The 17,555-nt window shown below is 38.4% G+C and overlaps 1 protein-coding gene across 3 annotated transcripts in view; it reads right to left on the reverse strand.

The window, feature by feature from the left end:
* The window catches only part of ADGRB3 (adhesion G protein-coupled receptor B3), a 794,502-nt gene that overhangs the window by 363,989 nt on the left and 412,958 nt on the right, over positions 1–17,555 (reverse strand). For all 3 annotated transcript variants that reach the window (XM_007166663.2, XM_007166664.2, XM_007166665.3), the window contains 2 exons: positions 5,120–5,269; positions 4,207–4,282 (listed from right to left, as the gene is read on the reverse strand). In XM_007166663.2, the coding sequence (XP_007166725.2) occupies positions 4,207–4,282; positions 5,120–5,269 (226 nt within the window). The remainder of the gene's footprint in view (positions 1–4,206; positions 4,283–5,119; positions 5,270–17,555) is intronic.

Genomic DNA, 17,555 nt, shown 5'->3' on the forward strand with positions numbered 1-17,555 from the left:
AATTTCTGTCAGATACATTCTTACAAGTGGCATTGCTGGATCAATGAGAATGTATTTTTAAAGCCTCCTGGAGTTACCAAATTGTCCTACTAAAAGGTACTACAGTTAAAATCCTCACCAGCAGAGTAAGAACACACCATGCTGTGGGTAGTCATTAGTTCCCTAATGTGAATAGGGCCTGTGTGGGTGGTCTCAGCTCCCCCCAAAGGACCCCTTGCCCTCAGCTGGCCAGCTTTCAGCTATCAGCCCCAAAAGTGATCATGAAGGGTGGGAAGAGTCCAGGCCTTGTTGCCCATAGGCTGTGTTAGGGCCACCAAGTTGACCCCAAGCACCTTGAGCTGCCCACGCACAGCTACCTCTTCCTGGGCCTTTCAAAATCTTCTGTGGAAGATATATGTGTATTCAAAGGAATGTAGAAATTTGTACTGCTTAAAGGAGTAGATATGAGCATCACAGAGGCAGCAAGACAGTGGAAGTATCCTGGTTTTGGAGGACCAAAGACTTGAGATGCATTAGAACCCACCCACCTACTGGACATATCATCTTTGGCCAGTCAGTGAGGCAATAAGGTTCTCTTGTCTGTAGAATCAGAGTTCTGGATGGCATAACCTTTAAAGGGCTTGCAGCACTAATGTCCACTGGCTCTATGCTTTTTACTGTAAGACATTATTCCGAAGAATACAGTTGGGAGGGCGAGAATAGCCCTTATTTAGTTTGGACTTGAGTAGAGCACATTTCCTTCAGACGAAGGCATAATTTGAATCCACTTAATTGTAAAAGGAAAGACAATCCAGCAGTAAAATTGAAATTGCAGATTAAAGAATAGTCGAATGCATATTAGGGCAAGAGAAGAAAAAGAAATATCGAAATGAAAGAGTCAACATGAAAAGTTACTTCTGTCTTTGTAGGAAGGAAAATTTCTAAATTATATCTATTCAAAACATTATGTCAAGTTCTCCTTCTGGGTCCCCATGAGGGGAATTATGCAAAGTATTGTTTTAAAATATTGTATCAAAATATAAAATTTCTGGTGACTTAACAGCAAGCCTAACATTATTCTGTGTCTGGGAAACTTGGCTCCAAAATATTCAACAGATAATTATTAGTAAAATGATCACAGAAGAACATGTATCACAAAAATTTAGTAAATAATAAGTAAACATATAGAGCAAATTTGTATATTTTTTCATGTTGAATAAGAAGATATTTCCTTTTCTATTGGGTTCAATTCACACAGTTGAATTTTACAGTAAAACAATAGAATATATTATTTTATTCCTTTGTTCCTAAAATATTTGAATAGTGTAAACACTAAACTTCTATGTATCTCATTTAAAAAAAAATGGCTTATATAGAATATTTTATCAGTTAAGACAGTTATTCCAGTAAACATTTCTTGGACCTGTATTATTTATTAAGCACTGTTCTGGGAGTTTTGACAGTAGAGGAGATTTAAAATCATTAAGACAGTTTGGTGAGGAGGGTTGTTGCTTAGTAAATGTTTGTTAAGTGACTATAAAACAAAGACATCACCCTTGTCTTTTGAAAGGCTTATTCTACTCACTAAACTTTCTGGAACAACTTTTTGAAAAGAAAAAAAAAAAAAAAAACAAGCCGAGATTGCTTAGTGGTTACCTTATTTTACAGTATGAAATAAAAGAAAATGAGAAGTAAATGCTAATATTTCACTTTTCAAATAGTGCTTAAACAAACTTTTCATCCTGAGCATTCTATTGTCATTATTTCTAATGAATCCAAAGGTGTTGTTTGTTTTCCTATAGTCATTTACCTAATTATACTTAGAAAGTGTGAGTGGGTATACATATTCATAATTCTTATGCAAAGGTTATTAAGAACTTCAAGCTAAAAAAATATGTCAGAACGCCACAACCCTACAATTTTACTGAAATAAAGACAGGGAATTTTTGAAGTTAAAAAGAACCTTTGAGTCCAACCCCACAATTTATAAAGTCAGTGACTTGCCCAAAGGCGAATCTGCATCTGCCTGTGTCCCAGGTAGTACTAGGGGGTGCAGTTCTGGACTTTTCCCAGTTTACCCATTCAACCACCTACAATGTTGTCATTAGTCCACCCACAAGTGACCACTACCTCTGCAATAATTTCAAAAATGTTGAAACACTTTTTTTTACAAAAAGGCTGATAATATCCCTAGATAAATTTCCAATTCCCTTGACTATATAGATTTATGAAACTTGAAATAATCTGACTTTGTGTAGGTGAGTGAGTTCTACGGTGTTATTCAAAATAAGATTAGTCATAATGAAACTCTGTTAAACATGTAGCAGGGAAACTAATTCACAATCTACAACATTTCATGTTGAATATTTTACTTGTATTCATTATGTCCCTCTGCAGCAAACAGAATGAATGTTGCATATAAAGGTGCTTCTATTTTGAAGTTGAACTGAAGGCAGATGATGACTGAGTGACTGAACAAGTTTATAAATTTCTTGTTATGTTAAATTGAAATTAAAACCCAAGTCATCAGATTGTGAGTTAGTGCCTAGTGTAGAATTCCTGCAAGATTAGCTTATGCAAACGAACTCCCAGTGGAAATAAGGGTCTGACTTTGAGTATCTGGGTACTTTTTTTTTTTTAATTATTTATTTATTTTTGGCTGCATTGGGTTTTCGTTGCTGCGTGCGGGCTTTCTCTAGTTGCGGCGAGCGGGGGCTACTCTTCATTGCGGTGCGTGGGCTTCTCATCGCGGTGGCTTCTCTTGTTGCGGAGCACGGGCTCTAGGTGCGCTGGCTTCAGTAGCTGTGGCACATGGGCTCAGTAGTTGCGGCGCACGGGCTTAGTTGCCCCGTGGCATGTGGGATCTTCCCGGACCAAGGATGGAACCCGTGTCCCCTGCATTGGCAGGTGGATTCTTAACCAACTGTGCCACCAGCGAAGTCCCTATCTGGGTACTTTTAACTTTAGCACATTTCTCCTCAAATAAACATCAAACACAGCAATAGAGGTGGTGTAACTATAAATCAATTTTAGCTGTGAGTAACCATACAGACCAATGTGTTTTAATAAAACCCATGGCAAAGTTGAGAGTAAATATATTAGCTTTGAAAATCTGTTAGTAGAACAAAACCAAACACAAACCTATTCAAATTCAGGAAACCCAAATTCCATCCAGAGAAGAAGGGTGTTAAAGAAAGCTAGATTTCCCAGAGTTGTCTCTGTGGTCAAAACATCCCTCTGGATGATTCACAGACTATAATAATAATTCGCCGCACATAGATTTTCTCCAAATAATCGTGACTAACTGCAGCTGTTATTGCTTCCTTGGGAGACCTTTTCCTGCTGGGCTGAACTCTAATTGTTTTTATTTATTAGACCATTTGTTAGGCCCCTGGTATAACTGTACACATCATTCGCAGTCTCTCCTCTTGAAAAACTTAAAGCTTTATTCATGAGGCTGTGGGTACGTGCTCACGGCCGTGTGGCTGTATTTAACTAAAATACAACTTTGTCTCAGTCCTCCACAGTGAGGTGGGGTGGAGGAAACAGGTCACCAAGAGTGAGAACAGCACCATCCAGAGAGATGCGTATCATGTTTTCTGTACAATCTGGTCAAATATTTAAGACGGCAGAGCAAATAAATTAATGTCGGTAGAATTACTATCTGTAATTGTTTCTTTTTAATGTCTGGGAGGAAAGAAATCAATGGATTTCTTCCAAAATTCGTCCTCTAATTGAATAACAACATTTTTCTTAATGTAACTTTAATTGAATATTTATCTAGAGGCAAATTGAGATCTTGTGCAGATGAACAAAACCAAGTATTCCCCGCCATCATGACACTCCTTTAATTTCATGTAATGCTGATGAACAGTACAAGTAAGTACAAATAAAGGGAGAAGAAAGATTCATTTTAAAATGATCCATTCTATTATAGAGCCTTGAGGTTTTCTTTTTCATACTTTTTTTCCCTTGGTCTTAAGGCAAGTCATGATTAGTTACAAAAGAATTACACGGCTATAATCAGGAACCAAAATTGTCTTTCCTAGTTGTTTTGCAATGCACAATATGCTAATAAGCTGTTCATTAAATGGGTATTTTCTATTTCATTTAAGAAAAAAAAGCCCTTTGTATTACCAAACTTTGACTATTTTCATAGAATGAGCTAGAATCATATATTTGGAATAATTTACAGAGATTACAACAGCTTATTACTTTGTAGCTTACCTCAGAGTGGGCAAAATTAGATCTAAGTTTTTGTACAGGACTGCTCCAAGAACAAAGACCGATGATTCATCTAATTCTAGAAAGAATAAAATTTAAAAATGTTAGCAAAACAGCAAGAAAAATACTGTGTCTTATAAAACCTTAATCTCCTAATTACAAGGGGATTCCAGTATCTGCTGATGCAAAGCCAGGTATAAGAAATTCCTTCTTAACCGTGCTGGGCAAGTGAGCCCACACACTGCATGCATTAATTGTAGCTCCAGAAGATGTACTTTCAGTGGTTTTGTGTCATGAAGTAACTTTCCTGCAGGCTGAGACAAGAAGCGGCTGTAGTTACGGCTAAGGAGTTTAAATTCCCAATGATATGGGGGAGAGCCAATTCTCTTTTGGAGCTCTCAGTTAAAATGTCAAAATTTCCAACGTAAGAATTAAGACCACAATGTCACTCTTGAAAAGGGCCATTAAATTTTAGAGGCTACCGAAGATGTGCTTAAAACTTAATTTTTTGTTAGATTTGTTTTTAGATACCAACTTTTTTTAAAAAAAGTGAGGCAGAAACAATTATTTTGCATGGAATGGAAAATCCAACACATTTCAATACCTAAACTTAAAATCTTAGGCCAAGTGCTTTACACTGGGATGAGACTGCCAGCACTGAAATTTGACCCTGACAAGCTCGGGTCTATAATTTGCACTTGTATTTTTTTTTTTTTTTCATTTTAATAGATCCTTTCCTCAAGTAAATTCAGATTTAAAGCCCAAATTAGGTTTTCTATAGTTACAAAATGAGTTTAGAGTCGTGATTGCAGACTGTTCCCTGAATTGCTAAATACATGGGAATTTATGCCAAGTGTATTATTAAATTGAACTTATAAATTTTTTGTTCGAGGCTTAAATTATTTCACATATTTACCTTTTGATGATATGGGGGTAAAGATGCTCTTTGGAATGACCACCCTGTCTTCTGAGTTTCTTGCCCAGTCAACCATGCCCTTCCGTCCTTTCATTGGGAAGTTGATGTCTGTTAGAACAGAGGCTGCGGGAAGCTTCTGAATGCTAGCCACTGTGAAGAAAGAAGTAATGATGTCAACTAAAATCTTTCAGTGTTATCAAAATTGATCAAATTAAACCTTGCAGTATATTAAGAATAAAATTTCCAGTCCTAATTGTATTTGTCAGAGCTATAAAACATGCTGATTCCTTCAAATTAGAGGATATTCATTAGGGCTGCTGACTTTTCCTTATTAATTTGGTTTCTGTTGCTTTCAGCAGGCATCATACAGTGACAGTCAGCGGCTGGGTGGACAGTCTCACGAGCACGGACAGGTGCGGTCATCCCGGTTGTTCATGATTGGCCTCCATTCCCATTGTTAGAATCCCCTACTGTATTTTTATCAAATATGTTGATTAACACACCTGATTCACAGACTGACATTTTCATTTAACTCTGAACTTCGTCTTCAGAACAAGTTTTCTGCACCTACCTCTGAACACTATCTTTGGAACAAAATTTCCTGGATGAGATGGGGTACCGCGAAGACATGAAAAACAAACACATTGCTTTGGGAGGCAGACTGTCAGGATTCAAATAATGAAGCACTAAAAATGCCATAACCACAGAGCCAATATAATATGCAGAAGTGTGTAACGGACAGTAATAACAAACGATTCTTAAAATGCACACCCACAATTGAAAATAATAAATGTGTATATGTGAATGGAGAATTCTGTCTTTACTCACAGTAAGTATTTTAATATATATTGAGAAAATTAATGAATAATATGTTTGGTAATGCCTGAATATATTTTTATTATATATATTGTATATATACACTCACATACACATCTATATGTAACTACATATAACAAAACTATGACAGTAAACACTCAAGCACTTATTGAGTGCACAGAGTTTCAATTAAGAAATGTAATCTGTAGAGCTTTTACATAGGTCCACACTTGTTCCACATTAAAGTTTCAGGTGTTCCCTGGAAGATTTAAATGGAAATATGATGAGGAAACTCTAAAAGCTATCCCAATAAGAAAGGTGAAGTAAGAAACCATTAGACACCTCATAAGTGGATTTCATTCAAAAGAAACTTGTAATTAAAACAAGAGAGGATGAAAACTAAGAATTTAACAATATTAGTTGTATAAATCTATTACCGTACCAAAGGCTTAGTTGCAAATTAAACTGATAATGTATTACTATATTTTATTAAAGCTCTTTCAGGCAATTATACACATCCATTTTCAGCATAGGATAGAATTTCATTTGGCCTGTAATTTGACATAATAAGCTTAAAAAAGGATTTTGTAACTAAATGTTGAAGGAAAGAGGGTGCTGGGTAACTCATAAATTATTATGGATGTGAAAGGCTGTTTTTGGACAACATCTCTAATTCTATTAGTTTCTTTAATAATTTGAACAATATAGTCTTGATTGTCCAGAAATAACCCAGTTCATGTGTCCTAAAGGGTCCAAAGCCTCCAGTGCGCACAGATGGACAGATCAGCACATTAGTAGCATGCTTTTTCTTAAGGGCCCTACAAGCTTTATCCAATATGCAAAACTAAGTTCATCTACTTCCAAATTCCTTGACTCTAACTTTGGTTGTCTTGGTGTTTAGAGGAAATTTATTTCACCTCTCTGCTCTAAAAACTGATGAAAAGAAATGAAGGTTTTTCTGATTTCTGGTTTCTACTATAAAGGAAAACAAACAAGAGAGAAACTGTTGGATCTTGAGGTCTAATAATTCCTCTGTTTCTATATACATTGGATAGAAAACAAAAATAAATAAACAAACAAAAGGAATAAATAACATATGGAGGAAGCTTATTCTGTACCAATTATATATCACTTTATCCTGAATAAATGCTGGTCTAATACCTTATTCTTAAAAATATAAAAATGAGATAATTATACATGCATGTATCTCACATTATGAAATGCATTCATTCTTCAGTTGGAGGTACATTGGGTATTAAATGATGACTATATAGATTAGATCGACTTTTGAGTCTAGACTAAAGGAATATAAAAATCAATTAGGATCACTAACTTCTGCAAGAAGTCCTTTAAGTTGCATAGTATTGAGCATCAGAAGGATATAAAAACAAACATGTATTCATTAATTTTAGTAGATACGTAGTCCATAAAGTAAGATGGTATTTTCAATAAATACATTATGAAAAGGGATATGACTTCACAGACTGATAAGCTTCAAATCTAGCCTTCAAATTATCAGTATACATGTTCTTTAAAATATGCAGTATTTAAAATTGTACATCTTTACCTTAAACCTACTTAGGAAGATGCCTAAGGTGACACTGCGGTTCTTCATGACCCTGCAGTGATTAATTAACATGAAAAACTATTTCCATACAGCAAAAATGATTTAAAGATGACTTTTTTTTTTTTCTCCTTCTTTCAGTCCCTGTACCAGAAACTTGGACCAATCCAATCCTCAATTCCTTCCCTTCTTCACTGAAGTTCTCCAAAACCCTCAGGTAAAATTTAAATGCAGTTAGTCTTTAGGGAACTAGGGAGCTCAAAAGAGGTAAGATTAAAAATGAATACCTTACATATATCCAGAGAAAACCATAATTCAAAAAGATATATGCACCCCAATGCTCATAGCAGCACTATTCACAATAGCCAAGACATGGAAGCAACCTAAATGTCCATCAACAGATGAATGGGTAAAGAAGATGTGGTACATATATACAATGGAATATTACTCAGCCATAAAAAAAGGAATGAAATAATGTCATTTGCAGCAACATGGATGGACCTAGAGATTATCATACTAAGTGAAGTAAGTTAGACAGAGAAAGAAAAATAGCTTATGATATCATTTCTATGCGGAATCTAAAAAAGTAATACAAATGAACTTATTTACAAAACAGAAATAGATTCACAGACATAGAAAACAAACTGATGGTTACCAAAGAGGAAGGGGTGGGGGAGGGATGAACTAGGAAGTTGGGATTAACATATACACACTACTACATATAAAATAGTAACTATCAAGGACCTACTATACAGCACAGGGAACTAAACTCAATATATTGTAATAACCTATAAGGAAAAGAATCTGAAAAAGATACAACATTATAAATCAACTATACTTCAATTTAAAAAAAAAAAATGCCTTAAAGTATGTCTAGAGTACATATGTGTCTAGTGCTGCCAAAGGACATCAGTGCAAAGCATGAGGGCACAATCTATGTACTTTGCTTCTGTAACAATTGCTGCATTAAAACCAATCATTGTGGGTGTTTAGATGATAGAGCGTCTTTCCTCAAAAATTGAGAAAACATCTTTTTTACAGAAGATTAAAGTGGTTAAAAAAAACCTCAAAGGACACAATGTCCCTGAACAAATAGGCACATCTTGAATGCTCCAAGAACTACCTTAAATTCACTGTATAGTGTTTTAATTACAACTCTAGATTTGATTTCTTATGCAATAAAAATAGGTGACTCATCATGGATAAACCTTGGAACAAACCCAGCTGACTTTCAGTTTGCATTTTTAATGCTTTCATTTTGCATTTGGATATGCAGCATAAAATCCTCTGACAGCATCATGTCTGTTATTGGCCAAGTTCTCAAAGGATTGAGGTTCGGTATAGATTTCTGCTCAACAGAAAGCATAAGGGAATGTTTGCAAATGGGTCTAAAAGCACATGAGCTGTTCTTTTGCTTTTGTTTTATGTAACCACTGAGCTCTCCTTTGGTTCATCAAAGCAAGTGGCGCTTCTAACCTGTTCCTGAGGAAAATCATGAGGTTTTAGCCCTTTGTCCCTATTAACTGAGGTCCTGGATGATGGGGACTCTTGTCCTTTTCATCCTTGTAATGAGAATGGCCCACTACAGTTGAATCAGTTGCATCATGAACAAGAAAATAAGGGATAAATAAGGAGTTTGGGATTAACATATACACACTGCTATATATAAAAAAATAGATAATCAACAAGGACCACAGGGAACTCTACTCAATATTTTGTAATAATCTATAAGGGAAAAGAATCTGAAAAAGAATAAATAAGTATATATATCACTGAATCACTTTGCTGTGCACCTGAAACTAACACAACATTGAAATGAACTATACTTCAATTAAAAAAAAGACATAATGAGAAAAAATAAGGCATCTGGAAGGAAAATGCTAGAGAGTGAAAGTGTACGGTAAATGGTGTAGGAAACAGAATGGGCAAATGAGGGCAGTCAGAGGTAGGTGGCAGTTTACCGGAGTGGGGTAAGCGTGGACTCGGGATCTGGGCCCTGGATTCAAATCCTTGGTAGTTTAGGCTAACTATGATGTCCTAGTTTTTTAGGGCCTGTGCCAGTTCACCTCTGATATTTTGTACAATTATGATTAACATCCCCTATCACTCTCAAAAGTCTCATTTTAGAAGATAAATTCCAAGTTCATTTATATGTTGTGTGACACTAGGCAAATTGCCTAACCTCTCTGTGCCTCAATTTCCTCTTCTGTACCATGGGAATAATAATATTATCTACCTCACTAGGATGCTGGAGGATAAAATAAGTAACTATAGGCCAAGACGCGGGAGTTGGGTGCCTAACTAGGACCTGGAGCATGGGTGGTCCTATGGAAGTGTTGGCTATTCCAGTAGGTTTTCTCATAATCACTTCCAAGGGAACGTGGGAACTACCTCATTGTGTGTCCATAGTATGATAAAGTATTTGACTTTTACAACAAACATTCTGTTTTGGTTGTCCTTCTGTGACCTTAGGCATAGGATTACAGAGTCAAAACTTAATGTTGACTATATTCAGATGATCAAAGGCAGGAATTGCACTTAAAATAAATAGAGATCATCCTTTAGTACTTTAATGCACCACTAAGGAGTGAATAAGCTTTCCTTTTTACTTATCCCTTCCCTCCCTCCCCCCTCCCTCCTTTCCTTCCTTTTTTCTGATAACTTCTGCCAGAGGCAAGAGGGTGCCTTCTCTGGTTATTTGGCTACCCAAGGTCAGTCAGGTTAAAAATCTATTGGCTGCATCGTGAATGACAAATTCAATACTTCCGTTGCAGCCATGGCCACAGACTGCACAGAGAACTTCAAAAGCACTACTTTTAAGCACTGACCTAAGTGCTTAATGCAGTGACTCACATTCCATAATGAGTGGAGGGAACTCCCAAGGGAGGACACCTAATAATCATAGGCCCTTCATCGTCGGGGGCAGATGAAGAAGAAGCTGTTTACGGGATGCCCTAAAAGCAGTCCTTCTCATTGCTTCCTTCTATTGATGTTTCCCATATATTTAAGGTTTGCATCATTTCTCATGTCTATTCAGAGGGAACAACTTACAAACAGGGTCCTGACTCACCAATATTAGAAAATTGGCCAGTTATCAAAATGGAATTGCTTGTGGAAAACATCACTCGATATTACTAGATGGTCACCTGCACAGTTTCAAAATCCTGTAAGTAAAACTTGGGAGGGAGGAAATGATGCATTGCATCAGTGTGTTAGAAAGCGACTCAACCATAATAGAAAAGAATATGAAAAAGAATGTATGTCTATGTATAACGGAATCACTTTGCTGTACAGCAGAAATGAACACAACATTGTAAATCAACTCTACCTCAATAAAATAATTAAGAAAAAAACAAAAAGGAACTCAGTTCTGCTCTTGAACCCATATCAAGAACACGGGGGCTGAGCAGAGCCTCTATGTAGTGTGACCCCCCTGGCACTTAGCAGCTTAAGAAGCCATTATTTTCCTATGGCAATGCTGAGTGGCTTGTAAACTACTGAGGGTATTTGGAAGGGAAGGGAAGCACAGCTGATTTTATTGCACACTTGCCATGGCCTTGGCACTGTCCTTAACTGATTCAGCACATATTTATCATGTGGTTCCTCTGTGCTAGGCCCTGTTTCTAGCACAGCACTTGGCCAGATGCCTTAAACATGATACCTTATTTAATATTTAAAACAAGGCTAGGAGGTATTGGTGTTGTCAGTATCCTTATTGTTACTATCTGTACCTTCCTTTCTTAAATGAGGAAGAGGACACTTAAGTGGTGGCATTGTGATTCAAATCTCAGTTGCCTACTCAGAAGTATAGGATTTTGTACTGTGGGATGCAGTTTGATTATACTTAACACATAAACAGCAAATTTACTTTGCCTTACTGTAATATTTTTGCACTAAATATAAAAGACGGACATAGTGACTCAATTAGAGGAAATCAAACTATCTTTCTTGCCCAACAGAAGATCAAAACTAGGCACCGGGCTTCCCTGGTGGCGCAGTGGTTGAGAATTTGCCTGCCAATGCAGGGGACACGGGTTCAAGCCCTGGTCTGGGAAGATCCCACATGCCGCGGAGCAACTAGGCCCGTGAGCCACAACTACTGAGCCTGCGCGTCTGGAGCCTGTGCTCCGCAACAAAAGAGGCCGCGATAGTGAGAGGCCCACGCACCACGATGAAGAGTGGCCCCCGCATTCCACAACTAGAGAAAGCCCTCACACAGAAACGAAGACCCGACACAGCCAAAAATAAATTAATTAATTAATTTAAAAAAACAACAAAAACAAACAAACAAAAAACCCTAGGCACCACTGAAGAGCAATGGTTATCAAAAGGGAATGCAGATATCATACATACACACACTTTAATTCGTCCATCATGATCTCCAACATCGTTTCCAGGAAACACTCAGACGTTCAAACAGAGAGATTCTGAGTTTCTCTCCTCCCCACTCTGTTTCCCCCGTTTACTCTGTCTCCTTCCCAAGGGCTGGAATTGGAGTGCTGAGGGTTGCGGGGAAAGGGCAGGCTCCCTGAGAGCAGCCTGGAGACACCGTTTCCCAGGAAACAGAGGAGGTGGGAGGGGCGCCTGCAAGGACCAGGGTGCTGAGAGCTGAGAGCATCCATCAGTGCAGCCTCCGCCATCCCCACTACAGGGTGTGGCATCCTCACATCCCAGAGAAGCACACAGAGATTTAGCTGAGAAACGTTCTTCCCACTAGGAGTTCACAGATTTGTTTTCAGAGAAAAAGCAGGCTCCCCTGATATTTAAAAGTAGACAAACTTGATAGGCAGTCAAGAAAGTAACCATGTGGCAAGTCAAAGATTTTTTTCAACTTGCTACTTTCCAATGACATAGTATACATAGTGAAACTTTAAATAATTAACCATTTTGTCTATTCCTTTCTGGCGTCAAAATCAAAAAACTTGTGAATTATCAGCTTCAGATTCTGTTTTTTTATCCATGAGCCGGTTTCAAAGCCTGGGATCCTCTGCAGTACAAGGCATGTTTCTTATTTCTGCTCTTGGCCTTTTGGCCAAACTTCAGTGCTCTCTACGGAGGATCTCCTCAGCTTCTTCTCAGGTCACTCCTACTCCCCAACATGCAATCCTGCTGACACACATGTTTACATGATTACATGGTACATCCCCAGGCAGACACACCACCCTTGTTCAAGCTGAACTCTCTCAACCAAGGACGGGCAAACTACAACCTACGGTCCAGATCTGTCCTACCAGCTGTTTGTGGATGGTCTGCAAGCTAAAAGTGGTTTTCACATTTTTAAGTGGTTGAAAAACATCAAAAGAAGAATTGTATTTCTTGGCATGTGAAAATTAAATAAAATTCAAATCTCAGTGTCCACAAATAAAGCTTTATTGGAACACAGACACACCGTTCATTCACATGAAGCCTAGGGCTGCTTTTAGGCAACAAGAGCAGAGTTTAACAGTTACAGCAGAGACTGTACGGTCCACAAACCCTGAAATATTTATTATCTGGCCCTTTACAGAAAAGGTTTGCCTACCCATGTTGCAGACATATATCGGAGAAAGTATTTTTAAATATTACAATCTTTCTTTAAAGAGAAATACATTCTAAAATATCTTATTTTCTGCACTTTTTCTGTTAACTATTGCATGTTCTTTCTGATGGCCTTTTTCTTTCTATGGTATGTAAAGTTTAATGAGGGAAATTTAACCTGATTATACCAATTTTCTTTCAGGTTTTAAAAAGGGTATGTCGGGCTTCCCTGGTGGCGCAGTGGTTGAGAATCTGCCTGCTAATGCAGGGGACACGGGTTCGAGCCCTGGCCTGGGAAGATCCCACATGCCGCAGAGCGGCTGGGCCCGTGAGCCACAACTGCTGAGCCTGCGCGTCTGGAGCCTGTGCTCCGCAAGGAGAGAGGCCCGCGCATCGCGATGAAGAGTGGCCCCCGCTTGCCACAACTGGAGAAAGCCCTCGCACAGAAACGAAGACCCAACACAGCCAAAATCAATCAATCAATCAATCAAACATACGCATCTGATTCAAGATCCTCATTAAAAAAAAAAAAAAAAAAAAAAAAAAAAAAAAAAAAAAAAAAAAAAGGGTATGTCACTTATAAATTTTCATCTTCTCTACACAAGTAGTTCATGATTTCATTCATCACACAAATACAAAACAAAATGTGATATGCAAATCAATTTTGCATGTATACCTGAATGGTAACACCAAATCAATAAAGAAAATGCTTTAGGAAGTAAATTCTCCCTCTTCTCCCAACCAGTGAAATGAAGAACAGTATTCCTGTCCTTCCTTCCTAGAGGAAGGAACTTTAGATGATAATAAACCAAGTAAAAACAAATGAGAGCGTTTGTGTATGCAGCATTGTGTGTGTGCGTGTGTGTGTGATGTATTGTTTTGATATCTATGGGTATTCAAACCTTACCAGGGGAGTGAGGCAGGAACCTGTGAGAAGTCAAGCACCCATGCAGTCAGGAAACAACAACTGAAGTCAACAATCCCAGGGCTTCCCAAGATAGTGATCATCCATCCCCAGAAGAGTACTGGCAATGCCAAGTGCTACGACTTGACAGGAGGACGATCACTGTAGACTCAAGAGTTCTGTCTGGAAATTCATTCATCCAGCAAACTTCTATTGATCCCTGAGAGTGTTGCAAGCAGGGTCTTACCACTGAGGACCTAGCAAGTGAGCAAGAGACACAAAGTCTTTGCCCTTAATGAGCTTGCAGTCTAGTGGGGGAATGCACACAGTTCGTTAGTGAAGAAACAATTCAGATGATTCAAGGTTGTGACAGGTGGCATGAAAGAAATAACTGATGAGATGGCACGTGGTCAGTCAGCCAAGGAAGGCCTCTCTGAAGAGGGAGAATGTGGGCTGTGGTTTGACAGCTGAGTATAAGTTAGGGGAAGAAGAAAGAGCCTGTGCAGACCCAGAGCCTGCAAAAGGGCTGTGATGTTCCAGAAGTATCAGAATAGCAGTGTCTGGGTATGAGGTGAGGGAACTTACTGCGCCCTAGAAAAAGAGTAATGTTTTTAATAGAGCATGAAGATTTAGGTAGAGAAGCAGTCAAACAAAGGGCTGGAAATGACACTTTAGGCTAAGTGATCTGGGATCTAGAGCATGATCAAATTTAGAACTTAGAGATGTAAACTGGTTGTCTTCTAATTAGAAGTAATGTAAACAACGAGGCCCTACTGTAGATCACAGAGAACTATATTCAGTATCCTGGGATAAACCACAATGGAAAAGAATATGGAAGAAGTTGTATACATACACTGAGTCACGTGTCTGTAAAGCAGAAATTAACACAACATTGTAAATCAATTATACGTGAATAAAATAAATTTTTTAGAAAAGAAGTAATAGTTGATAATGTGGACATGGATAAGTTTCCCCCAAAAGAGAGAATACAATGGACAGATTCATTCATTCAACAAATATCAATTGAGTACCTATCACATGCCAAGCACAGTTGTGGGCACTGGAAATACACCAGTGAACAAAACAGTTAAAGTCCTTGCCCTCATGGGACCAGCATGGTATCTGGGGAGAGACAGGGGACAAACAAACAGAGCTAGATCGAATGTCAGTAACAGTAAATGATCTGCTAGGGAACGGTGAGTGAGGTCGGGGACCTTCACTAAATAGTGGAAGCTTCTTTGGTCGGCTGGCTTCCGTGCAGACACCTGCAGAAGAGACATAGTGAGCTGTGTAGACATCAAGAAAATGACAGAAAAAGGGCTGAGAAGTGTAGTTTAGGAGAGATTCACTTTTAGAGGGTAAAGAGAACTAATCAGGGAAAGACACCAAAAAAAAAAAGGAGAGATAAAAAGATAAACCACAATAGTAAACTAACTGTGAAACAGAAAGATGTATTTTAATAATGCCAGAGTGGCTTTACAAGAAGTCAAAGGCTTTATAAAAATTATGGAAAAGGGTCACTGGTTTAGAAAAAGGAAAACCATACTCTAAAATTAGGTTCTGGCCATGCTCTACTGCAGAGTTGGTAAACTTCCTATAAAGGGCCAAAAAGTAAATATTTTCAGCTTTGAGGGCCACCGAGTCTGCTAGGAGGACCTGGAAGCCACCCCAGACAATTCATAACTGAATGGTCATGCAAGAAAATGTGGTATTTAATCATAGAAGAACAATTATCTGATGTGACCAATATTGTGGTTCTCTAGTTCAACAAACATTTTTTGGGGAAAAACTCTTGATTTCCTGCCACCAAGGCACTTCTCCTCCATCTTCCTAGAAGGTGCCACCAGGTACTCAGATGTTTGAACCAAAAACGCAAGGGTTGTCCTGGTTTTCCTGCATCTCCTACAACCATCCATCAACACCATGCTTCTTCCCTCTGTCTCCTTTCCAGATCCTTCTGGAAGCCTCCAGTATCTCTCACCTGAGCTAATTCAAGGGCCGCCTGATGGGCTTCCTTGATTCCACTCTTGTTCCTTCAAGTCCTTCTCTCAGAAACCAGAGTTAACTTTTAAAAATGTAAATCACACCATGTTGTTCTCTTACTTGAAAGAATTCAGTGGCCCATCAGTGCTTTTAGAGTAAAATCCAGATCCACACGAGGGCCTCCCAGGCTCCGCATGGCTGGCGCCTGCCTGTCTGTGGGTCACGGCCAAACCACCGTCCTGCTCGCTGCCCCTGGTCTTTCCTCTCCACCACAGGGCTCTTCCTCTCCAACTAGAATATTCTTTTCTACTCTTATCCTCGAGTGTCTGCTAAATTGTGTTTTCCTTAGCTTGGTCTGTCTGAACCGCCCAATCTAAAGAAGTTCAGCTCCCTCATTCCTCTCTATTATATCACCTGTTTATTTTCTTTATGGTTCTATATTCATAGGTAAATATTATCCAGCTTTATGTTGATTTATTATCAGCCTCACACACTGCACTATAAGCTCCAAAAGGAAAGGAATTCTCCCTATTTACTGATATGTACTAGGGTCCTAACATCTAGTAGGTTTGACACAGCTCCTTGTAAATTTTTGTAATGAATGAGGTTTTCCAAAGGCTCACTAGCAAGCACTGGGGTTTAATGTGATATCTTTGGGCCCTGAAGACAAAGACACTTGGTTTTCCAATTACTTTGTGATCTTTGGCAAGTCATTTAACTGCATTTTACCTTGACCATCTGTAGAAAATCAATAGCCTTTCATGAGGATTAAGCCAAAGACAGCTCATTTCTTACACACAGTAGGACTTGATATATGTCAGTTTCCTTTTATCCTTCACCTCAACCATTCTCCGCCTTGTAAAAAACACCGTGGAAGATCCAAAATTTAAAAAGAAAAAAATCCTTGCATAGGAAGAAACTACAACCTGGTGAGACACCTGTTTAACACAAATATCTTCAGTATGGGCCGAACGGGTATAAGAACTCTTCTTCTGAACTCCAAACCTGCCTACTTCAACTCTTCAATGGTATGTCTCCAGGCATCTCCAGTGTAGCATCTCTGGAGCTTAACTCTTGATTTCCACCCACTCTTCATCAAAATATTCTTTCCCTTAGGAGCCTTTTCCATCTCTAACAGGGTACCTCCACCTACCCTTTTCTCAGGACACTAAACAGTAAGTTATCCTCCATATTCACCTGCCAGAAGGCCATTCATCACTGTGGTCACTGTTTCTCTTCCAAAACATAACTCAAACTTGGCCCCTTATGTCCTCCTTGATGGCCACCCAAGAATCCACCAAGACATGGAAACAATCTAAATATCCATCAACAGAGGAATGGATAAAAAGATGTGGTACATATATACAATGGAATACTACTCAGCCATGAAAAAGAATGAAATAATGCCATTTGCAGCAACATGGATGAACCTAGAGATTATCATACTAGGTGAAGTAAGTCAGACAGACAAATATCGTAGGATGTCACTCATACATGGAATCTAAAAAATGATACAAGTGAACTTATTAACAAAACAGAAACAGACTTGCAGATATTGAAAGCAAACTTATGGTTACCAAAGTGGAAACATGGAGGGGAGGGATAAATCATGAGCTTGGGATGAACACACACACACTACTCTATATAAGATA

This window comes from Balaenoptera acutorostrata, chromosome 14, assembly GCF_949987535.1.
Source record: "Balaenoptera acutorostrata chromosome 14, mBalAcu1.1, whole genome shotgun sequence".
Classification (NCBI taxonomy): Eukaryota; Metazoa; Chordata; class Mammalia; order Artiodactyla; family Balaenopteridae; genus Balaenoptera; species Balaenoptera acutorostrata.